This window comes from Colletotrichum siamense (genome assembly GCF_013390195.1).
Source record: "Colletotrichum siamense strain Cg363 chromosome Unknown KSG_Cg363_contig08, whole genome shotgun sequence".
In the NCBI taxonomy this organism is placed as follows: Eukaryota; Fungi; Ascomycota; class Sordariomycetes; order Glomerellales; family Glomerellaceae; genus Colletotrichum; species Colletotrichum siamense.
In genome coordinates this window covers 3,792,947-3,816,198 of record NW_023501021.1, presented here as the reverse complement: position 1 = coordinate 3,816,198, position 23,252 = coordinate 3,792,947, and the positions used below count along the sequence as shown (strand labels likewise).

At 55.5% G+C, this 23,252-nt stretch overlaps 8 protein-coding genes across 8 annotated transcripts; 5 read left to right on the top strand and 3 right to left on the bottom strand.

Annotated features, from left to right (window-relative positions):
• Positions 1 to 138: 138 nt before the first annotated feature.
• On the bottom strand, positions 139 to 1,707 carry ubxn-4 (UBX domain-containing protein 4; the record flags this gene model as incomplete). The annotated part of the gene is made up of 4 exons (XM_036644362.1): positions 139 to 180; positions 231 to 1,475; positions 1,524 to 1,576; positions 1,629 to 1,707. The coding sequence occupies 4 exons, from the start codon at positions 1,705 to 1,707 to the stop codon at positions 139 to 141; spliced, it is 1,419 nt and encodes a 472-aa protein (XP_036490988.1).
• A 530-nt stretch (positions 1,708 to 2,237) lies between these two features.
• shy1 (Cytochrome oxidase assembly protein shy1) lies at positions 2,238 to 3,321 on the top strand (the record flags this gene model as incomplete). Its single annotated transcript, XM_036644361.1, has 3 exons — positions 2,238 to 3,006; positions 3,059 to 3,164; positions 3,222 to 3,321. The coding sequence occupies 3 exons, from the start codon at positions 2,238 to 2,240 to the stop codon at positions 3,319 to 3,321; spliced, it is 975 nt and encodes a 324-aa protein (XP_036490989.1).
• Positions 3,322 to 3,588: 267 nt separating this feature from the next.
• Positions 3,589 to 5,160, bottom strand: cnp20 (Inner kinetochore subunit cnp20; the record flags this gene model as incomplete). Its single annotated transcript, XM_036644360.1, has 2 exons — positions 3,589 to 4,252; positions 4,313 to 5,160. 2 exons carry the CDS (start codon positions 5,158 to 5,160, stop codon positions 3,589 to 3,591), a joined length of 1,512 nt encoding a protein of 503 aa, XP_036490990.1.
• Positions 5,161 to 7,246: 2,086 nt separating this feature from the next.
• CGCS363_v012510 (uncharacterized protein) lies at positions 7,247 to 7,678 on the top strand (the record flags this gene model as incomplete). Its single annotated transcript, XM_036644359.1, has 1 exon — positions 7,247 to 7,678. One exon carries the CDS (start codon positions 7,247 to 7,249, stop codon positions 7,676 to 7,678), a length of 432 nt encoding a protein of 143 aa, XP_036490991.1.
• Positions 7,679 to 13,007: 5,329 nt separating this feature from the next.
• Positions 13,008 to 13,879, top strand: ced-10 (Ras-related protein ced-10; the record flags this gene model as incomplete). Its single annotated transcript, XM_036644358.1, has 6 exons — positions 13,008 to 13,037; positions 13,100 to 13,132; positions 13,186 to 13,244; positions 13,298 to 13,478; positions 13,531 to 13,763; positions 13,816 to 13,879. 6 exons carry the CDS (start codon positions 13,008 to 13,010, stop codon positions 13,877 to 13,879), a joined length of 600 nt encoding a protein of 199 aa, XP_036490442.1.
• Positions 13,880 to 14,670: 791 nt separating this feature from the next.
• CGCS363_v012508 (putative RNA-binding protein) lies at positions 14,671 to 15,840 on the bottom strand (the record flags this gene model as incomplete). Its single annotated transcript, XM_036644357.1, has 3 exons — positions 14,671 to 14,860; positions 14,933 to 15,161; positions 15,228 to 15,840. The coding sequence occupies 3 exons, from the start codon at positions 15,838 to 15,840 to the stop codon at positions 14,671 to 14,673; spliced, it is 1,032 nt and encodes a 343-aa protein (XP_036490441.1).
• A 1,418-nt stretch (positions 15,841 to 17,258) lies between these two features.
• On the top strand, positions 17,259 to 18,145 carry CSM1 (Protein CMS1; the record flags this gene model as incomplete). Its single annotated transcript, XM_036644356.1, has 3 exons — positions 17,259 to 17,490; positions 17,586 to 17,809; positions 17,858 to 18,145. The coding sequence occupies 3 exons, from the start codon at positions 17,259 to 17,261 to the stop codon at positions 18,143 to 18,145; spliced, it is 744 nt and encodes a 247-aa protein (XP_036490646.1).
• Positions 18,146 to 21,583: 3,438 nt separating this feature from the next.
• CGCS363_v012506 (uncharacterized protein) lies at positions 21,584 to 21,982 on the top strand (the record flags this gene model as incomplete). The annotated part of the gene is made up of 1 exon (XM_036644355.1): positions 21,584 to 21,982. One exon carries the CDS (start codon positions 21,584 to 21,586, stop codon positions 21,980 to 21,982), a length of 399 nt encoding a protein of 132 aa, XP_036490562.1.
• Positions 21,983 to 23,252: the final 1,270 nt, after the last annotated feature.

The following is a 23,252-nucleotide window of genomic DNA, read 5'->3' as shown; positions in this document are numbered from 1 at the left end:
TTGGCGGAAGCATTTTCAGAATGAGGGGCTTTCTCGAAAGTATATTACATCTCCTAGGTGTACAATAGATGGAAATTCCCACTCGCCAACCTGTGTTTTAACCTCATCTAAGTTGTTGCTTGTCGTGACCTCGCCCTCTCACTCGTCCTTCTTCTCGTCGGGTCGTGGCTCAAAGTTGGTCTGCAAGGATTAGCATCCGCCTCATTCCAACGGTGGAAATTTGCACTTACCGAGTTGCCGTTGTAAAACTGTTGGTCCCCCCTCCGATCATCCGCATTCTCAAACTGCGAGAACCTGCCCTTCCGCTGCTCTCTAACCGTGACCGGCTCCGCCGCCCCCTCCTCGTTCCTCCTGCCGAGACCAGAAAACACACCAGTAATCAGTCCCCAGAGCCACTGCAGCAATGAAAGCGGCATCATCAAGAACGTGATCAGCATGCCTCCCAAGCCCTCGCCCTCATACGCACTAACATGCGCCCCAACAGGCGCCAGAACCAGAGTAGACGAAGGCGAGAGCCCCAAGTCCGCAAGATTCTTGCCCTCCTCCGTGTCGTCAATCTTCCGGCTAGGCAGCGGCGCAAGCACGACCTTGAACCGGTAAGGCTCCTTGCCCCCATCCGTCCGCGCCTCGTCCACCCACTTCCTGACCTCCGCCATCTTCTTCCCGCTCGAGAACCGGTTGCGGATCGTCGACCCGTCCAGGAGCCTCACCTGCAGGGCAGTCATGCCGCTCGACGCAGACTTCCCCGGCGCCAGGGAGCTCGACTCAGACCTCGTCAGCGCCGCAGCGACGTCCCCCAGCTTCGGCTCGGCCTCCTTCTCCCGCAGCGCGGCCCGCTGGGCGGCCTTGGCCCGGCGCTCGGCACGGTCGTCCTCGATCTTCTTAAGGATCCGCGCCTTTTCCTCGGCGGCCTCCTGGCGCGCCTTCTTGAGGGCCTCCTTGTGGTTGCGGGTGTCCGCCGCCTGCTTGGAGTTATCGGCCTCCGCCCTCGCGGCGCGGGCCTCCTTGGCCTTGCGCTCATTCTCGGCGCGCTCAGCCTCGAGACGGACGGCGCGCTCGGCGAGGACGGCTTGTAGGGCGCGGGCGTTTTCACGCTCGCGGTCTGTCTGGGTGTTTGCTGCCGGGGTGGGCTCAGTGGTCTGCGGTTGGGTCTGGGTGGTAGTTTGAGGGGCGGAATATGGCTCCTCGTCGTACAGGTCGTCGGCCGGCTGAGCTGCCGGCGCCGGGGCGGGAGCCGGCTGGGTAGGTTGCGCCGCGGCGGGCTGGCCCTGAGCGCCGCGGAACGCAGTCGTCAGACGTCGGACAAACTCATCTTTGGTCGTGCCAGCGACGATGTACTCCTTCAGATCGCCGTTCTTGATGACCACCACGGTAGGCGTGTTTGGGAGTGGGAAGATGGCGGCCAAGAAGCCGGCCTCCTCTGAGCCCTGCTTCAGACGCAGAGCGACGGCTTCATCTTGGAGAAGAGTAGCGACCTGGTAGTGTGAGATTATGGCTCAAATGGGTGAAGAAGGGAGACTTACAGAATCCTCCGTGAGATACTCGGTCTCCCAGCGCTGGCTCTCTTCCTGCTCATCTGTGGGCATGTGAGTGAGTGGTCGATGCGTCGTCGGCGTAAATGAGCTTACCTGTCACGAAGCAGAAGACGCATTTGCTCTGCTGGAGCGCAGAGGCGATGCCCTCTTGCAAGCTTCCGGTGAAGAACATGGCGATATCGAAGCTGTTGGCGCAATGGTCTGGGCGTAGAAGATTGGAGAACCTGAAGCTTGAGATGTGAACAGCTCCGTGCTGCCTTAAATAGAGCTTCTGCAAACGCTTCTAGGGTCGCAACGATCCGTTTGAAGCTTCGTAATTCACCACAAGTTTGCGTCTGCCAGTTTGAGTCAAACACTTCAACAGTGAATGTGATCCCGCAGACTAGATATCAAAAACGCACATGCAATGATGACAAGGGACAAGGTGTCGTCCGTTGCGTCCTCCCTTTCCGCTTTCCGTCCGAGACAGCACCAATCCGGCAAGGCCTACACCACACACACCACCCCAAGGGAACCCCACACCCAACGCCACGCCACCGAACCTCCCGCGCTGCAGCTCCTCTCGGGGCAGCTGGAGGTAGGTACTTACAGGGGGGCACATCGAGACCCCAAAAATCCAAATCGTCCTGACCTCATCTTCGAGGAAAGCTTCACTTTCGGCCAACACAGCGGTCGTCCTCCCGCCAGCCAACAATAGTCAAAATGCCGCCGCCAATACCACGAGCCCTCCTCCGGGCGCCAATTCCCACGACGAACCTCTGCCTAAAGTCAATCGCCCTCCGCGCATCATTACGCCAAACACCACCACCTCCATCAGCACCCTCCTCCCGCCGCCACTTCCACACAACCCCCCGCCGCGCCGACGTCCAACCGGGCCCCGACTTCCACTCGATAGTCGACAACCCCCCCGACCTCGTCCGCACCGGCCGGCGCCACGGGCCGGGCCTCATCATCCTCGCCCTCATCCCCGTGACGGCCTTCGTCCTCGGCACATGGCAGGTCCAGCGCCTGGACTGGAAGACGAAGCTGATCGCAAAGTACGAGGACCGCCTCGTCCGCGACCCGCTGCCCCTCCCGCCGCGCATCGACCCGGACGCCGTCAGCGAGTTCGACTACCGCCGCGTCTACGCCACCGGCCGCTTCCGCCACGACAAGGAGATGCTCATCGGCCCGCGCATGTGGGAGGGCGAGCAGGGCTACATGGTCGTCACGCCGCTCGAGCGCGAGGGCGACGGCACGACGGTGCTGGTGAACCGCGGGTGGATCAGCAAGGCCATGGCGGAGCAGGGCAAGCGGCCGTACGGGCTGCCGCAGGGGGAGGTCACCGTCGAGGGCCTGCTGCGGGAGCCGTGGAAGAAGAACATGTTCACGCCCGAGAACAGGCCGGATAGGTGGGAGTTTTTCTTTCCCGACGTTCACCAGATGGCGGAGCTTACGGGCAGCCAACCGGTATGGATTGAGGCTACTATGGGTATGTTTCGTTGTGTTTCGTTCTTTTGTACAGCATGCTTACGCTCGCGCAGAGCACGAGTTCTTCCGTATCGTCGACCTCAAGTCTAGGGGCATTCCCATCGGCAGAGCCGCAGAAGTGAACCTGCGGAACAACCACGCCCAGTACATATTTACATGGTATTCCCCCCCTTTCCGTTCCTGATTCCCATAGGTATATGCTGACATTAATCATAGGTATGGTCTCGCCTTTGCGACGTCCATCATGTTGTGGATGGTCGTCAAGAAGCCTGCGTCCGACATCTCTCGCCGGGTTCGCATGAACAAGCACTGGTAAAATTAGACTCAATCAGTCTCAGCTCCCATCCTCCCCGCCGCCCTTTGTGGAGCGCCGCTTCTTCCTAGGCTCGGCAGGCGGTAATGGCTTGGGCATTCTCAACTCCTGCAGCAGCTCCCGGGACAGGTGTCTCTGTGCCAGGGAGAAGGGCGTAGTCGTCGAGTTGGTCTGGCGTTGTCTGTAAATGTAAAATATCAGCACCACACATGTACAATCTGTGACAAGAAAGAAAAAGTAGATACCCAAAACCGGGCCACCATGTTTCTCCTAAGGGGCAACATACCTTCGCATGAGTGTAAGCATATCACTCTCGTCAATAGTCTTCCTCTTCGCATGCTTCGCGTACGCAGAGAGGTCGTCCCCAAGCTGCTCAAAGAACCAGTCCGACGCCCGCTGAATCTCCGCCAGCGCCTCCGGGCTAATCTTCGTCTTCGTGATACCGCTCGACTTGGCAAACGTCCCCGCCAGCCTCTTCACCACCGCAGGCGGCAGCGAGGGGTACTCCACACCATACCTGGACAGCTTGAGCCCCTTCTTCGACAGCTGCTTCCGCCTCTGCTCCAGATGCACACTCGCCTCGCCGCCCTCCTCCTCCGTCGCATCCGCGTCCACGCCAGTGAGATCCATCCCGTCCTCCTCCGGCGCCGGCGGCCCGTAATCCTCCGGGCTCGAGCTGCGCAGATCGTACGCCGGCCCGTAGTCCTCAAAGTCCCCGAACGCAGGCGGCGGCTGGTCGCCGGGCAGCGGTCCGATGTTAATGGACGGCTGCTCGTCCGTGATCTCGGGCAGCGGCCGCGCCGGCGAGCTCTGCCCCTCGACGGCCATCATGAACGTCGTCTGGTCCGCGTCCGCGTCCACGGGCACCTGGAACCCGAAGTCGCTCTCCCGCGCCGGGATCAGCGTCTCCCGCCTCGTCGCGTCCTCCTCAATCCTAAACATAATCGTCAGCACAACCGTCTTCTCCCTCTTAGAATAATCGTTGGATTCTCACCTCTCAAGACTCCGCTCCCTCTCCCTCCCGTCCTCGTCAAAATCGACAAAGCCCGGATCAAACCCGCCCCCATCATCGTCATCGTCCAAATCCCCGTAGTCCCGGTACTCCCTCACATCACCCATCGACAGTCGGCTATTCTGCTCCGTGTACGCCCGTCGCGAGAACTCGATCGTCGCATTCTCGTCATTCACATCGCTCAGCCGCGGCGGCACCAGATCCTCATCATCATCCTCGTCCGCATCCAGCGGCAGCGACAGCCGCGGCCGATCAATCGGCAGCTCGTCATCCTCATCATCATCCTCGTCATACGCAAAGCTCCTATTCCGAATCGGCAAACTCGTCGCGCGCCCCGTCGCCCCGTTCTCGCTCGGCGACGAACTCGACGCGATCGCCTGCGTGTCGTGCTTCGCCACCCTACTAAGACCCCGCAGCACATCAAACATGCTCTCCCGCCTCGGGCGTATGCTTTCCCTTCGCTTCTTCCCGCCGGGCGTGAGCGCCGCCGCGCGCCGCTGGTCGATCGTGCGATACGCCGCTCGCGCATGCGGCGTGGCCGCCAAACTCCGCCGCCCCGAGGCCGAGAGGCCCGGCGTGCCGGGGACGCCGCGGTACGCCGAGCTGCGCAGCGAGGAGCGCAGCGGGGGCGGGTTCGAGGGCGTCTGGAGGGATGCGCGGCTGGAGGGCGGGTCGAGGCTGAAGGCGCGGGCGCGGGCGGTCGGGGTGCGGGCTGCGGCGTTGAGACGGCCTGTGTGCGTGTCCATGATCGCGGAGGAGAAGAGGGGGTCGTCGTCGTCGGAGAGGAAGGAGGCGCCGTCGCGGCCGGTGGTGGGTGTGTTGAACGACATTGTCGCGGTGTGTGTTTTGCGATGGGGTGCTACACCCTCGCTTTCGTCGTCGGTTGAGCTTGGTAGGAGGGGGGCGTGTGTGAGGCCTAGAGCTGAATAACTGATTCAATCCGTGGCATCACGGCCGCGATACGAAGTCGGGATGCCGGTGGAGTTGTGTCGGTCGTCGGTGTGTGGATTGCAATACTGGTAGTTCACTCACTTCCCCCGCGGCCAGACACAGACGCGACTGAATCGACGCGCCCAGCTACGACGGGATGTCGTCAAACAAGCAGGGTGTGCACGGGCCATGTTTTCTCTCGGCCCCACCCACCGGCACGCCTCACCTCCATCAACATGGATCTCTTCCGGCCGGGCTTCAGTTGTCCGGCGCGCCGAGAACTCTATGCATTACTAAGGGTTGACTGAAGTTCGTGCAGCAGAAAGTCAATCGGAGGCAAGGGTTGTGCTTCTGGAATAACGTGCGGCTTCTTGTTTTCTTCTTCGACCGTACAGCTTCTGGAACCCGAAAACGAGGGGCGATTCTTGAGTCGTCGAGGTGTTGACAACGGAGCTAAGCTGGGCAGATGATTTCGAGGATGACTGTGGTTCATTGAGGAGAGACATCCCGATGATGTCGATTCGGCATCGTATCGTCGCACCTCCAGCCTGAGGTTGCTACAGACCTTACGGTTTCCACCGCCGACCTGTCAAACTCTAGCGGGATACGCCTCAACTAAGCTTAAGACTGATTACCTCGCAGCCTTCATCATACCACACCACACCACACCACCTCGCCCTTCACTCCCAACATCTCGTTCTCGTTCTCGAGAAAATCAGCATTGCGAACATATTCAGTGCGCCAAAAAAAAGAACACTCAGCCCTGCTAGGAGGATCTTTTCAGTCAAGATTAAACTCCCGAAACCTTGGTGCAAATCGCCCCCAACTTCCATGCCATCCAACACGGGTCGGTCCTCAATCCCATCAGCGTAGACCACCGTAAGTGCTTACACCAAGCATCCTCGCTTACAAAATCAAGATATGGTCTTCAACCTCGGACTTAGCAGTAAAGCCGTCTGTTCTAACGCAGTCGAACCCGGACTTTGGCATGTTGCATCAACAGTGTAGGAGGCCGTAAATTTTTGGCTGCAGGTCGGGGCCTCACTAGCCAATGAAGCCAGTGTCTTACAAATACGACGACATCTCCTCCAGGCAAATCCAGCTGGAGTAAAATGGACTTCTGTGTGAAGATGAGGAATCAAGTAGACTGATACCATAACGGTGTCTTCGTGTATGCCGTATTTACGGTATGTCCGCTCTTTGGCCAGTGTAGTGAATTACAGATGCCCAGATCTCATATCTTACTTACCTCTCTTGTAACCCGAAACAATATTTGACTATTAGTTGAGGGGGCGTTTCTTGACCATATGGACGCATACAGCAGCCAGAAACTTACCAGACCTACGTGTTGAACAATCTTGTTCAACGCCCTCTTTCTACACAATGTTAGGCGATCTCGTACTCTTGACCGGTGCAACCGGCTTTGTGGGCTTCAGAACACTTCTGTCAACCTTGAGAGCTGGATATCGCGTTCGATGTGCCGTTCGATCCCAGTCAGGCATCAAGAAGATTCTAGCAGCGCCAAGTCTGTGTGACCTCGAACCGTCAGACTCACAGCTACAATGGGCTATCGTCCCGGACTTTACCACAGTGGGCGCTTTCGATGAGGCAGTCAAGGGCGCCAAGTACATCATCCATTGTGCGTCTCCCGTGGTCAAGTTCCAACCTGACGGCGGCCTGGGAAGAGAAGACGAGATCTACGTCGAACCTGCCGTGCAAGGCGTCCTAGGCATGCTTCAGAGCGCATTATCGCATGCCAACGACACAGTAAAGCGGATCGTCGTGACAAGCTCCATTGTGGCCATCATGCCGAGGTCATGCTTCCAGGGCGAGGGTTTGGATCGACCAGCTTTCACCGGACAATCCCGACTTCCGTGGCCCATTCGTCCGTACGAGGACCCGTACAGCGCCAGCAAGACTGCCGCCCTCGAAGCCTCTGAGAATTGGATAAAGGAGCACCGTCCGTCATTTGACCTCATATCGATTATGCCCGGCTGGGTCTTGGGCCACGAGGAACTTGCCACGTCGACAGAAGCTATTCTGGCAGGCTCCAACAATGCCTTGCTTTACTTCTTAGTAGGCGGCACGCGCGACTACCCCATTAACACGGGTTACATCTCGGTTGGTGATCTAGCAGACGCGCATGTCATTGCGTTGTCCCCGTCTGTTTCGGGCGGCCAGTCTGTCATCCTCTCTCAACATCTCGATTTCGAACAGGCAAGGGAAATCGCGAAGAAGGCGTTCCCCGAGGCGTTTGAAAAGGGCATTCTCAGTGACAGCGGCGTGCAGCCAACTGTGAGCATTCCGACGGATGCCTCCGACGGCGAGAAGCTACTCGGACGCAGGTTTGCAACTGCTGAGGAGGTAGTAAAGGAAGTTGCGGCGCAGTATGTGAAGCTCGCTGAGCAAAGAAGCTGAGAAAAAGCAAAGCAAGACAGCTCGTCTAGCTCGCAAAGTGTAATGCAACCACCTTGCATCCATAGAAGGCCACTAGAACCCGTTTGGAAGAAATGCCAGTCGTTTTCCGATTCTCAAACCGGATGCCCACCGCCAGGTTGCATTGGCGAATGCAGCATTGCGAAGCTCATCTCGATAATCGTTGCAGATAACGAACTGACTGCAAGGCCGACGATGCTGTGCATTTCGCATGCAAGCCACGTCGATGTGACGTCCGTGGTGCTGTAGTGCGTAATCAGGCGCATGAGGAAACAGGTGCGGTTACATGTGAGAAAGTGATCTGTGCGGCACGCAACAAGTTGGGTCGGTTCGAAGACGAGGTACGGATGAGACCTCTGAATGTTTCGAGGAAACACATGCCCTGGTTCTTGACGTTCCATGACAGCCCCGAGCAGGCCCCAAGGACGGTACTCTCGAGGGCCGGGGAAACGTCGTGATGGCCGGGAATGTAGCCGCCAAGCAAACGGATGATCTGACGATTGTTTCTTTCAACTTGACAGGAGTTGCTGGGCAAGGAAGACATAGGACGGGTTGGCGGGATCAGAGAAAGTCAGCAACAAGGTGTGCTTGATGGCAGCCGGATGGACTCCGAAGGCGGCTGGTGTGGACGGCCGGAACAGCGGCGGACAGGGCCCCCACAGCTAATGACTGGAGTGGACGGCGAAAGAGGTGCGAAGGGGGATTGCGACTAGGATGATGGATGGAGCCGACTCAATATCCGTGCCTGGCGGACGAACGACGAGGCATGGCCGGTCGGGTATGTGGGCTGGTCGGCGGTTGGAATCAATAGAGCCATGGACCGTTGCAATTCCCAGCAAATCAGACCAGCGGTCCTTCCGCCTTGGGCTCGTCAATCTCACTGCTGCGGAGCCTCGTCTTTCGCGTGCAAAGGTGAAATATGAAGATGGGCGGGTGTGTAAGTGGTTGTGGTAAGGTATGGTGTGGCCAGTGACTGGGCACCCCTTGAAAGCAGGCATGGTGGACACGGGCTGGAAGGCGGAAAGAAGGAGCTTCAAAACGTTCCTCGGGTGTTCCATCAGAGACTGCAGATTGTAACAAGAGATGCGTCAAGTGGCGCTTGAACTCACTCAAAGAGAGTCTGGGGCGGGCGGCGAGGGGGACGGACCTCTTGTTGTCGGTCTGGGTTTTTTTGTTCGTCGTCTCCTCCTCACCCTCTTGGTAGAAGCCCCCCAAACCAGCAGCAAAGAAGGGATGGAGACATGACACAATTTTTTCGTCGGCCGTCCTAATGGTGGTAGTAATGGTGGTGGTGATGGCCATGGACCGTGGTGGACTGGAGACAGCGATGGAGACGGACAAGAAACAAAGGAGGCTTGGGAGAGGAGCAGAGAGGAGGAGAGCAGAGGCGACGAGTCGTCGAAACATTGAAGCGACGTCGAGCCGGAGGCAGCACATGGCAGGTGCTAACATGTTTCTGGTGCGGTTGGCGCGATTGGCAGTTACCACGACCAACCCCTCGCAAGTCTCGCAAAGTCTCCCAGTTGGATGGACGGGCCGGAGCCATGCCCCTTTGGGCCACAGACCCGCTTATCTGGTGTTGGCCTCCCTGCCGTGGATGTCCAGCAAGAGCACTGCGAAGGGAAAGAACCCCCTCCCATGCCTCCCAGAAACGGAGGTCCGCCCCGATTAAAGTGAGAAACCGGCCATTGGCAGAGTGGCAGACAAACGGGAGGAGTGAAGATTGATTGATGGGGGGCCTTCAGGGATCAAGTATCGAGGCTCTCATTCACCAGTGCGCATGGAACACACATCCGATCTCGTGGCCGATGAGTGACGGCGACCACCAGTCCAGTTAGTGGCAGCTCGCAGTCAGAATGCTGGATGTTGCAACCAGCACTTGCCTCCTGTTGCTTGGTGTTGCCTTACACCACCCCGCTGCCGCTGTACGTGGACTGCCTGCCACCCATTCAGGTCGTTGCGTTCCTGGATCGCGTCTGTCAGTGTCACTGTCGGCTTGCATCATCGCACATGGCCTGTAAATCTCATGACAGCTGGTTGGCGCGAAACACATTGCGAGAGGCTAACCTTGAACATACTTTGGTCTGATGAACAGCAGAGTTCTCTTGGGCGGCCATCATCGGACAGCTTTCGAGAAGTGGAAGCCGTCGTGGTAGACTGCCGTAGGCCACACAGACGCACTGCACCAATGTCAACGTCAATATTGTTCCATGGTTCGTTGCTGAGTATGCCCGAATCGCGCGCCATCAGACTTGATATCGTCATTTGTCCATTCCAAGATGGCTGTCGTTGAACTGTAGCCAATCAAAGCGACAAAATCTTGATCGAGTCTCAACTGCAAGTGCAGTCAGACCCAGAACGGGCGGCAGTGGTAGCGGCAGCAGCGGGGTGTTTTGTAGAATACTTTTCTTAGTGAGGAGCCTGAGACTGCCAGCCAGTGAAGCGGCAAGAATGCAGCTTCATGCCGTGATTTGTTGCTGTTTTTTTCTCCGTCAGTGTGCTGCCAATTCCAGTCGCCCGTCTCTGATATCCGGCGCTAAGAGGCTACGCTATCGAACCAAAGCGAGGTAAGGTAAGGTTAGTCAGTTCCTTGCAGCATCGTCAGCATCATTGTCGGCTTTGAGTGGCCAGCATCGGCGTCTGTGCCTGGATGCGCCTCGAGATGCCTTATGGTTCTCCTAACCGACTGGAAGGAAGGAACGGCCTCCACCGCGACTTCCAACCACCGGTTTTGATTTGATTCACATGGACCACAACCAGCCTCTCGTCTTCCACAGGTGAGATACCTTATCCGTAGATGCCTTGCAATTGGCAGGCTCAGCAAGGCTGTCAGAACGTCGGCGCATGCTTCGGTCCTCGTACCACCAGCCAGGCCTCAACGTCTTCAACATCATCCACACTTAAGACTATCGGCATCCACAGGGCCACAGAAGCACAATCGACATCCACTCAGGTTGCAGCAGTAGTGTGGGATGTGATGTACGTAAAGATTCAATTCCCATCCTGAAATCCACTTCCACACCCTCCCGTCCTGCTCCTGGCACACTGGCTCCGGCACCGTGCCCGCCTGCCGGATCTTTATCACCAATCGAGACAATCCTCCTTTTCCAGTCCAGCACAGCATCCAATCCCAAGTCATACCAATCCCCGACCAATACTTAGTACTACTGCGTAAGGTGGTTTCGAGCACCCAAGCAACCAAACCAAGCATCATCAACCAGCGCCGTTCTTCACCTGCCCGCGTAATAAGGTACCTTGGGTGGTGGGCTACGTGCCCTGCCTTGCCTTACCCAAAGGCCAGTGCCGTGCAGCAACAGTCATCAGCGCGCTGCTGGTCTCATCTTCGCCTCGCCTCGTCTCGCCTTGTGCACCACAATCCGCATCTGCTGCATCCCTCATCCACTACGAAGTACGGTACACTGTCCCAAAGTACCTAATTACCTCTGCCGCCGGGCTGCATCTGCATCATTCGTCCGGTCCCCTTTTCCCCATACCGACCTTACCTTGCCATACAATACCTTGCCTTGCTTGCGTTGCCTTACCAGACTGCACTGCAATCCGTCTGCTGCTCTGCTGCTCTGTTGCTCTGTTTGTCTGCCCACCACCATCATCGTTTCGCCGCCACCGTCTCCTCTCGTCTTCCCATTGGGATAAAGCGCCTTGACGCCGAAACTGTTGCAGCCAGGAGCTCCTTGCTGCCCGCACCGCACCACACGCTGCAGCGCATCGCATCGCATCGCAGACCGCACACCGGTACGTGCCATCCTGAACCCGAACCTGCCTGGGTCCGCAAGTACTACGCAGTTCTGCTGGGTGTACTTTGCCTGGGTGGCAGTCTGTACGGCTGTTTCCCTTCAGTCCCGGGTACCTATCGCTGTGCTCCCCTTACCCTCTGTACCTGGTCCACACTGCATCTGGCTGTACCGCCGTCCGTCTGCTCGCTGTCGCCGTCTCCAACCACCACCACTACCACTACCACAACCAACTGCTGCAGCACCCTCCCATCCCTCCCCCTCCACACTCGAAGCGTCTGTTCTCGCCTTTTGTTTCTGCTTCGTCGCCTTTGTCTCCTCGACATCTACCTATCCATCTCGCCCGTCGTCCTTTTTTCCAACAACGGCCAAACTCCAACATCCAACTGACTTGCGCACGATAACAGAGTCATTCTCTCCCTCTTGCCAAACGGTAAGCTATCCCCCCTCCTCTCTGCCTCTCTCTCTTCTTCAGCCATTATCCTTCGTGACCTTCGCCTCTCCTCCCCCCCTGGCCTATCCGCCTGCCTGTCTGCTTCCTGCCCGTCCGCTCCTCCTCCCACTCCCAATCGACTGCCTGGTTGTGCCTGCCTGCCCCGGCCACTACTTCAGACAGCAGCAGCAGGTACTGTGTGCAGCGAGTGCCACCACCAGCGCCAAACACCAAGCATCAGCACCAACCAGCACCACCAACACCCAGCACAGCACCGCACCACCGCACCAGGTCAGCACCCAAAGCAGACGGGGACCAGACCAGACTGGACTGGACCATACGACGACCCTACCGCGCTGCGACTCTACCTAAACCGCTTCCCACCCCGACCCCCTCCACTTCCCTTCCCTCAGGTTTCCCAATTGCCCCCATCCCCACTTTCTTTGCCTGAGAAGAAGGTTAGATATACAGGGTACCGTTATCACCCTTCCAGCTTCACCTCCTGCGGCACTAATTCCTTCCGCTGTGTCAAAACATTTCTGACCTCGACTTTTTATGCAGCCCAGGGAACCCACCAGAGCTTAGACTCCGCAACTGTCTTTTGCTGAAGCTGCTGCCGCGCAGTCTGTGTCTGCTCCGCTCTGCTCTGCATCTTGCCTCTCTCCTTGCTCTGCCTACCTCACCTTACCTTACTCTACCACACACCTCGACATCACACACCATTCCACCGACCGCCCACAGAGCCATCGTTTCCCGTCGCTGACCGACCGCTCGAGACTCGCTCAATCGACACCCTACCACCTGCAACGCATTCCGCTCCGTTTGTTCGACACAACGTTCGTCGCCGCCCACATCGTGCCATCCCGCACCTTACTATACCAGACCACCTATACCTCACACCAATAATTGCGAGCTCCTAGCACCAAGGTCCGAGGGCTGCTGCCGAGAAACGTTCAGCCATTTTCCCTTGTCCCTCCAACTCAGCAACCTTGCGTCACACTTGATCTCGCCGTCTCCCCTTTCGGATCGGTCCCCAATTCGACGCCGCCCTTCCTAACCCGCGAACTCTATTCGCGCTAGACACTGTCGTGGAATCGAATCACGCATTCTTCAAAATATCACAGAAATGGCTCAGCCAGGAGTTCAGTCGCTGAAGGTTCGTCGCGATCGCCATCTCGACAGCGCCCGGTGGCAGCAAAAGGCTAATGATCATCTCAGTGTGTGGTGACGGGTGACGGTGCCGTCGGAAAGGTGAGTCTCGACCAGCATCGCATCTCCCGACTGCCAGCTAACGATGCGGAAAGACATGTTTGCTCATTTCCTACACAACGAACGCCTTCCCCGGCGAGTACATCCCCACTGTGTAAGCCTCGCGTCCTCGATCGACGGCAAGACTCAATCTAATAACCGGAACAGCTTCGATAACTACTCTGCGAGTGTCATGGTCGATGGAAAGCCAATTAGCTTGGGACTGTGGGATACTGCCGGTCAGGAGGATTACGACAGACTGCGCCCGCTCTCCTACCCCCAGACCGACGTTTTCCTCATCTGCTTCTCCATCGTCAGCCCGCCATCATTTGACAACGTCAAGGCCAAGGTATGACATCCTGCAGCCTCACCGCGTGAAGATCAGCACTAATCATGCGCAGTGGTACCCCGAGATCGACCACCACGCGCCCAACATCCCCATCATCCTCGTCGGCACCAAGCTGGATCTGAGAGAAGACCCCAACACCCTCGAGTCTCTCCGCCAGAAGCGCATGGAGCCCGTGTCATACGATCAAGCTCTGATCTGCGCCAAGGAAATCAAGGCACACAAGTACCTGGAGTGCTCTGCCCTGACGCAGAGAAATCTCAAGAGCGTTTTCGACGAGGCTATCCGGTACGTCTCAATAATTACAGCCTACCACCACCAACCTACTAATTCCTCCCAGTGCTGTCCTCAACCCCAGGCCTGTTCCTCAGCAGAAGAAGAAGTCCAAGTGCACGATTTTGTGAACACGTCAATTGAACTTGAGCGTTGCGGGTTTAACATTGGAAACGGCGTATCGGGGTGGATTACATGAACCGATCTTCACTACCTGACCGTCAGGGCTCAACCATGTTGCTCGACCCGCGCCTTGCGCTTATCTTGGAGGAAACAACCAATACTTTTCGGAAGCACCCCACATGACGGCCGAGCTAAGCATAGCCTGCGATGACGGCAACGACCCCCGATTATTACACACGTGCTCAGCCTGCGCTTGTGTGTGCTGGACATGAGAGTATCTTTCAGATAGGTGTGGCGGTGTCAGGAATGGTGGTGGTTTTTTGTTGTCGCTCTTTTTTCCCTCCTTCTCATCGGAAAAGATCAAAGAGAGTTGCTGCAAATGTCAGGGAGGGGGGTTCGTTGGTAGCAGGCAAGCTTTGCATCTTATCACACAAAGGATATCCCAAGCTTTTCTGTAGATAGCACACACAGTCACAAACACACACACTTCTTTTTTCATGGAGGAACTAGATATTGGGGTTGGGACGGGATACGAGCTTCGCCTTGAGAATTGATTGTCATTGCAAGTGCCCTTTGGTATCTAGACTGGAACCTGCAGCTATTGCAACAGAACAGAAAGGGCTTAGAAACCAAAGTGTGAATTGCCCTGCGTGCATTGAAACAAAAAAAACTTTTCTGAATCCTAATCCTGATCCTGCGCGAAGCTGTCAAGAGTGTATACAAGAGCTCTCTCTCTGTCTATGCCCAGACACCTGCTGCCAATTACGAATCATACATTTTGCGAAAACCCCCCAACTGATTACTGGTGCATCAAGGCGAGACGGCTTGGGTGGATGCTATCCTGCTGGGTGTTGCTACCACCCTCCGACACCCTCTGCTTCTTGTACTCCTCCTCCTTCTGCATGCGCTTCACGCGGTTCTCGTCGAGCTGCACGTTGCGGGACTTGATCTTTTCGCGTCGGAACTTGCTCTTGCCGCCACCGCCGGCGCTGTGCGAGAGACCTTGATTAGCATACGGGTCCGTTGAGGCAGAGACAGAGAGGGGAGAAGGGAGTACATACGAAAGCTCGAGGTTGATCCTGCGCGCGGGCGACAGGCCGTCGTCGAACTCGGTGTGGTGCATCTTGTCGAGGCAGGTGCGCATGTTGGAGCCGTTGGAGAACTCGAGGAAGGCGATGCCGCGGCAGACGTTGGGGTCGTTGTCCTTGTTGAGGCAGCGGACGGCGGAGGGGTTGTAGGCGGAGAAGTGCGCGCGGATGGATTCCTTGTTCGCGGTGTAGGGCAGGTTTCCTGGGGACGGTGTGGGTTAGTATTTGGGAAGTGGTCGCAGTTGTCTTGGAAAGGGGAGAGACTCACCGACGAAGACGATGTACTTCTCCCTCTTGCCGCCCTCGGCGGGCTCTTCCTCCTGCTCCTCAGCAGCCGGCGCCGGTGCCGGGGCGGTTGGCTCCTCCTTGGTCTTTTTGCTCTTCTTGTCCTTCTTCTTGGACTTTTCCTCGCCGTTCGTCTCGGGCTTGGTCTCTTCCTTGGTCTTGGCCTCCTTCTTCTTGTCCTTCTTCTCCTTCTTGCTCTTCTTCTCCTCCTTCACCTCCTCTTCCGCGGGAGCAGCCTCCTCCTCCTCCGTCTTGGCCTTTTTGCTCTTCTTGTCCTTCTTCTTCTTCTTCTCGCCGTCAGCGGGCGGGTCAACGTCCATGGCCGAGACGTCTGCCGCCTCCTCTTGCTCCTCAGCAGCGGCGGCGGCCTTGCGGGCCTCCTTCTCCTTGCGCTTGCGCTCCTTCTTGTCCTTCTTGGACTCCTCGAGCGCGATGAACTCGTCGGTTGCAGGGGCGGTCTCGTCTTCGGTGGAAACAGCCTTGGCCTTCTTTTCCTTCTTCTCCTTCTTGTCCTTCTTATCGGACTTGGACTTCTTCGCGGCGGCGGCGTCGTCGTCGGCGCGCTTGCGCTTCTTGGAGAGCTCGGCGGAGGCCATTGTGATGTCTTAACCGGCCGCGGGTGATTCAATCGGTTCAGAGACAAATTGGGTCTGCGAGAGGACGGGTTCGGCCGACTTGGTGGAGTATAGAAACGCGAATGCCGCCCCGGGAATTTTGGTAAGGAAAAATGGTTTGGGTTGAGGGACGCAACGAGTGTAGGCCGGCGGACGACGAGACGGCGCTGGGCAAAAAAATCTCTTATCTGAGTCGTCGGAGTGGGGGGATAAGGGAGCGCCAGAGCCCAGCGCGCGTGAAAATTTTGTGGGGGCCGCCGAGGCGGTCGGGGGCACGCTGCACCAGGTGCAAAGGGGGGGTGGTGGATGCGGCCTGTTCGGCGGCCTGGGTGTGGGGACCAGCGGTTCCGGTAGGGATTTCGCGCCGGAGGATGGGCGGCGGCGGCGGCGGGGATTTTGTGGTGATGCATGGCTTTTATGGAGGTGGTTGCATTGCATGGGTAGTACTGTTGGCAGATGAGGATAAATTCTGCGGTTGTCTGGTGAGGTTTGAGGCTGTCGTTACATGTGCTTGAAGACATTCCGAGCACGAAGGCCTAGTATGTGAACTTGGTTGCAGTGAAGAGACTATGCATTTTGATTGTGCTTTATAAGCTTTATATACTATGGCTCTGTCGTATCTTCATTGTCTTCATCGCTATCATTGCCTCTCATCGGCTCTCATCAAGTCATTCTTGTTGCTTTTTTCTTCCCATTAATTCTCTTAGCTTTAGGCTGATTGCAAACGTGAGGAATACTGCATAGTATAGCTACGTATGAGCAGAAAATGTGAATGGTAACCCATGAATTGTCTAATGCTTCTATGACGGCCATGTATTTATAACCTCAGATGAAAAGAGCAGGCCGAAATTTCCTCGGGCATGCTGCTCATACGTTCGGAATATCTGTGTTTCTACGTCTCATTTGACTGGCTTAGACGACGGCCGGCTGGCTGTGTCTATGTAGACCACTCATTAGTTAAGTTATTCAGGCCTTTTCCACATTCTGTGTTATCTGTAGAACCACATATTTAATGGACTCAGTGTCATTTTCCAAAACCTCAGTCTGAGACGTTGCCTGGTTTTGGGGTCGCCAACATGAAGTCGAGTCCACGAAGTCGAGTTGCCACGGCATGTCACCGGCCGCTTTAGCCTCCCTATCTGCCGCACTGTGCACCTTGTAGCGGTCAAGTCCAGCGGTCTGGCCCACGCTCCAACCCCCCGGATGCGTGGTCCCACAGTGCGAAACTGACTTTTCCCTGACATGGATCTGAATTTTTCGTCTCAGCGGCGACACCTTCAGTCTCATTCAACAACCTTCACCAAGATTTTGATATCCTTAATCGACCTGAAATTTTCCGCGTCACCTCGCCGCTCAACCAACCGCAAGATCCAGGTAACCCTCGCCGAATAATCAAAACCATGTCCAACTCCAAGAAGAGAGCAGCGGCCCCCGACCAGGACGGCGAGCGCAAGAAGAAGAAGAAGAAGTCGGCCTACACCGTCGACGAGACGCTGCTCAACGAGGAGCTGGGCATCAACGAGTCCTTCGCCGTCATGGACAACCAGCTGCTGGCGGACTACACCGCTCAGAAGCTCGCGCGGTTCGCGACGGACCTCAGCCCCGTCGAGATTTCCGATCTGTCCCTCTCAGGTGAGTTTCTTCTCTGTGTCGCATCTCACTCACTTCATGTTTCCTCTCACGTGAGGAGAGGTAGAGAATGTACCAACGCTTACACACACACGCAGCAAACGCGATCAAGGACACCACGTCATGGACGGAGCCCCGGTCCACGGACAAGCTGGCGGCGTTCCTGGAAAAGTTCGCCGAGAAGCCGGAGAAGCTGCCCACGGCGCCGGAGAAGAAGGGCACGCCGCACACCATCATCGTCGCGGGCGCGGGGCTGAGGGCGGCGGACATTGTGAGGGCCGTGAGGGGGTTCCAGACGAAGAAGAGCACCGTGGCGAAGCTGGTCAGTTTTGGTCTCTCCTTGTTTTGTCATCACTAACGGCTGTCACAGTTTGCAAAACACATGAAGGTCGAGGAGCAGGTCAAGTTCCTCCAGGGCACGAGGACGGGCATCGCGGTCGGCACGCCGGCGCGGCTGATGGAGCTCGCGGACAACGGCGCGCTGTGCCTGGACAAGGTGCAGCGCGTGGTGGTCGACGCGTCGCACATTGACTCGAAGAAGCGCGGGGTGATGGACATGAAGGACACGATGCTGCCGCTTGCGAGGTGGCTGTCGCGCAAGGAGCTGAAGGAGAGGTACACGGACGACAAGAGGCATTTGGACCTGGTGTTTTTCTGAGGGTGTGGGAAGGGTTGGTCATTACGGGAGGATGCTTGGTAAGGGGGAGGAGGCATTTGCTGACGCAAAGGGGCTGCATGGCGCGAAGCTTTTGAGGAATACCGGCGTGAAGTCCCGTGAGAATCCGGAACGGAACGGCGTAATACTGGGAGAAGTCGACCATCTTATGGAAATGGCATAGAAGACGAATCGGAAGATGAGGCGAGAGCCGGGTTGTTGTTCGGACGTGATCGCCAACATCTCACTACTGAATGTAATGCCTGCGCGTGGAGTACCGCACGATGTGAGAGACATGAGACGATGACGGCTGTCACGCTCGGCATGTAGTGGGCCGCCGCTGCTAAGTGACGGGCGTTTTTGCGGGTGGTTCACGATATGCGAACCTGCTGTTTGGCTGACTGACTGCGCCCTGAATCCTCGAAGGTTTTCGCAAGTGAGGGGGGGAGCCAGGGCTTGCTTGCCTGCATTGGCTGACGTCTGCGTTGTACCCTATGCGCATATGCTTCATTGGGGGATCATGCACCCGCTCGTCTGAAGGTGGTTTGGCGACGGCGATGGTGTGTTATATCAGATCTCTGTTAATCCGCGGCACATCGGTCTGGGAGCATGATGCTTTTGGTAGCAGAGACCATCTCACATTCGAGTACTGATGAGGTGAGGCCGGTGGGTTCTTACACAGTCGACTTGCACTCGTTCCTCCCTGGGAGAAGACTCGAGGAGCGAACGAAGGGGTTCCTTGGATGGAGCCAAACGCCGCCGAGTACAGGGTTGGATGGTTGCTGGAATGCATCGTCGGCATGATTGATACTGGTTGTGTCAGTTATCTTGAGGATGATATCTATCCCTTTGTTGCCTATGCAATCCAGGGTTTCAGCTGCTCCACGCACTGTAGCCCTTGAACAGATATGCCCTGGCTCATGCGCCTTACATGGTCATGTTAGAGGAGCACCCGCTATCCTTGCCGAAGCTTTTAATTCTTTTGTTTGTCACTGGCCGCTAATAAATGACTGACCATCGGATTTCTGTCGAACAATACTATTTGAAGGCTGAGAGGAAGAGTTGGCTCGCAATAGACATTGCCCACGTTAGTTTTAAGGTTTTAGGTTCCCTGTTCATTCAAAAGACATTTCAATGCTCATGCTCTGATGTTTTTTCCTGGACCAAAATATGATTGCAGAAGAAAGGACCGGTCGATTCAACAAAGTGATACCTTGAATACCTTCCAGATTGTCAGTAGCAAAATGAAAACGATGATGATTATCAATTGAGTGCAATGCTTCCGCTTAAACTTGCCATGGCCCTCAAAAGGATGCTTACTGGTCAACTTGAAACCCAAGATGGCGACCATGGTAAGAATAAGTGAACCGTAAAAAGAATGGACGGTAACCAGGCGAATGCGGCAGCAACAATGGAACGAGATTGATACTTTACGCAACCAGATCGTGGGTTTTTCCGACGATCCCACTCGAGCTTTAAGCCCACTTCTCTCATACTTCTTGTATGTCTCTTCTTGATATTTGAACCTAGGACTGTAGTCAGATGGCGCGACGGGGGGCGCGCCTCTTTGTGCTGTCAGCCGTCTCCTATGTCCTCTCTTTTTCAGCTCCCTTGTCGGGCCTCCACGCACACACGCATTTGGCATGAGGCTGTCGTTCTACCATTCCTCACTTGTCTCCCGGCATGGCCACTAATGAATCTAGAATGAATTCAATGATTCGGAATGGGAATCGCGTGCTTATTTACACCTCGATTTACGCCATGTTGGCGCGGAAAGAATCCAGGGCGGCCGGGGTTCACTAAAAGCTCCCTTGGCAATTAATTGGTGGAGTCTATCACTCCCTTGGTCAACGACAGCGCAAGAATCATCGGATTTTGTTCCCCTTGTTTCTCTGGTTCCCCTGTGTATGTTTCGGGTGATAGCGGTGGGCGGTGTTATATGATTCTTTGCACAGTATGCTGAGAAACGCAACCCTTCTTCTCCTGGCAAACCAGTTAACACCGTTTTTCACACTCATAGACTGGAATTCATATACCCCCATAGGTAGCCATCGAGGTCTCTCTGTGAGCCATCCTGGCCCTCGAGTATTTTCCCGTGAGAGTCACCCGGCAGTCAACAAGGTGCGCCTCCAGGCGGCAGACTGCGAAGGAAAAGTTAGAAGGGAAGAAGATAACACGACCCTTGAAAGTTTATTCCACCCTCTATCTGAACCGACTCGTTATCTCCAAGACAAAAGAATACTTCCTACAGACTGAAGTAGGCACTAAAGAGAGACAGTCTTCTAACGAAGTACCACGCTAACAAACATTCAAGGCTTGTATTGTACGATTCTTGATGGCTGGATCGGACATCATTCATTCCGCGGCAAGCCACACGCCCCTTTCAAGGACAGAGCAAGCTATGTATCGTCTTGAAAGTTGGGGCAAAAGAATGCCCCCTTTCTGATGTCAAGATTAGTGAGCGCACTTTCCTCGTGGCGTGGCTAGTCGCTTGCGAGAATTTGTTCAAGAAAAAAAGGAAGGACAAAAACGGAGGCAAGGAAAGAATGCCCGCTAGCGATACGCAACGTGGTATAGTTGGGGATCTTTCAGATCGAAAGCCCATATGTAGGCTGCGTTTCTGCACCCTTGCCGCATGTGATATACTTCTTTTTTTGATTTTGTTTTCTCTTTTGGGGGAAATAGCATAGGCTATCTGGTCTTTCCAATGTTCTCGACCATTGGTTATCGAGTTGCTGCCTACCGTGCAATCATGATTCTGATGATTGCTGCAGCCCTGCTATTTCTCTCCTTGCCGACAGAGTCGTTAGTATGTTCACGGTCTCGAGTACGTGGCTCATAATTCACCACTGACTTCTACTAGTATGGATCGCTTGAGCAATCGGTTTACCAGGACCCTCATGCAGAGGTTCCCATCCCCCCAAAGACACCGGACACAACGAAATCGCCAAATCGACTTTTGGTGCTTTATACGTATTACGAATCCGACGAAGCACGAGAGAACATCCGCTTTTTTATCGAGCATGGCTTGCACTCAGCTGCTGATTTTGTCTTCATTTTCAATGGTGAGACGAATGCGAGTGAGCTGGTGCCACGCACAAAACCAAATATTCGGGTAGTCAGTAGGGACAACACTTGCTTCGACTTGGGAGCCATGGGAGAGGTTCTGCGATCACACAATCTATGGAAAAAGTACGACCGGTTCATAACCATGAACGCCAGCATACGGGGTCCCTTCCTTCCATATTGGAGTAAGAGTTGTTGGTCCGACTTGTATCTTGATCTTATTACAGACGAAGTAAAGGTAATTAGTTTGATTGGTTCGCTGTTTCATCTGAATCCCAGCCTAATTGACGTGGCACGTAGCTTGTTGGAATGACTGTTAACTGTTCCCCTCGATATCATGTTCAATCCATGATCTGGGCGACAGACTCGATCGGCATGGGGCTACTCCTTGACCCGAAATTGAGCAAGCCTTCCGAATCAGATTACTGGGGCACTCCAGACGACGGTGTTGGGCTGAGCGGCTGCTACAACGAATATAACCAGGCTGTCCATGCCGAGATAGGAAGCACCTCGATCATTACGAAGGCTGGCTACAAGGCCGACGCCTTGCTGACGTCCTTCCACAAAGACACCGATCCCGAAACATACTGCGCTTCCATTATGCCGGATGTTCAAGATACTCTTAGAGAAGGAGCATACTTCGGCTTCAGTGTCCATCCGTACGAGACGATTTTCCTCAAAACGAACCGAGGGATCAGTCCTTCGCTGGTCGCCTCTTTCACTCAATGGTCGGATGACATGGGATACTCAAGCTACGAGAGATGCAAAGCATAGCCTTCATTGTCGAGAAATTCAAAAGAATTCCAAAGTGTCCCGGAAAACGCTGTTGTGTCGTCCAAAAACACGAGATGGTAGCATCGGAAAGCTGATAGCTCACGAAGTTGGCGACGGGCCACGCTTATTCTCCATCGACTCGAAGGCTGGGCACGACTAATGCTCGAGGCCGTCACTGGGATATCAAACTTGCCTCGGATAAACAAAAAAAAAACCATCTCGTCTCGACACAGATCAGACCTTTCTACCAATGGTTCGCTTAGAGAGTGATGCTTCACCGCCGCCCGACGCGATCCTACGGAGTTTTTGGTTGGCCAAAGAACACAAGGTTGACTCGGATGTTGATTGACGGATGTTATCTTTTGATTCCAGCCGCTCTCGCGAGACGGAAGTCGGCCCTTGGCCATTGTCACGTAAGGGATCGCCTACGCGTTTTTGTAGCCAGGCACGCCCAGCGCTCGTCAATAGATTAATCAAGACACTTCACGCAGGTTTTGAACCCTCTATGCCCTAATCCATCTGCTAGACCACAAGGTTATTCCTAAGTGGCTCTTGAGGCTCTGCTCTCATTCTCTAGCAACTGCTGCAGGGCTTGTGGATCCGCGACCGCTACCTGGGGGCCGTGAGCTGTCACCTTTTTCATGCGGTTAGTCTAGACGAACGGGACTGTGAGCTAGCATGGTTAAGTGAGGCGAGTGTTTGGTTGTTCGAGAAGTTAAAAAAAAAGTGCCGAGCAAGTGGGGGTGGGTTTTGAGTGAGGAGGATTCGAACCGTTTAAGCTGTTCGGTTGCAGTGGTCTGAACGTTGTGGTTCTGTGGTCTGAGAAAGACGGGGGTTTAGTGCTTGTCTGCTACTATGGTAGTGGTTGTGGTGGTGGTGCCGGGGTTCTGGGACAAGGGGGATGATACAGTTTAACCAAGATCGACGTCGAGGGGACGGTTTTGGGACGAAGAGGAAGAGGACGACGCCGGTTTGGAGATTTGTGAAGATGCAGCGGTTCGCTCTGCCGAGTTGATGGGGCCCTGCATGAAAGAATGTAAGGTAGGTTGACGGGGCGCGGGAGGTTGCTGGCGTTGAGCAATGTGACGGGGTGCCTCAACATGATGTGCGTGTGACGCCTGTAGAACTTGGCGAGTTGAGCTGCAGAGAGGACTGAGCACACGATGATAATTGAGCGGGCTGCAACGGCAGCCTGAGCCGAGTTGATCAGATAATAACTGCGAGCGCAGCGCTGCAACTCAAAAGTCGCGGAATACGAGCCCTGGAGGCA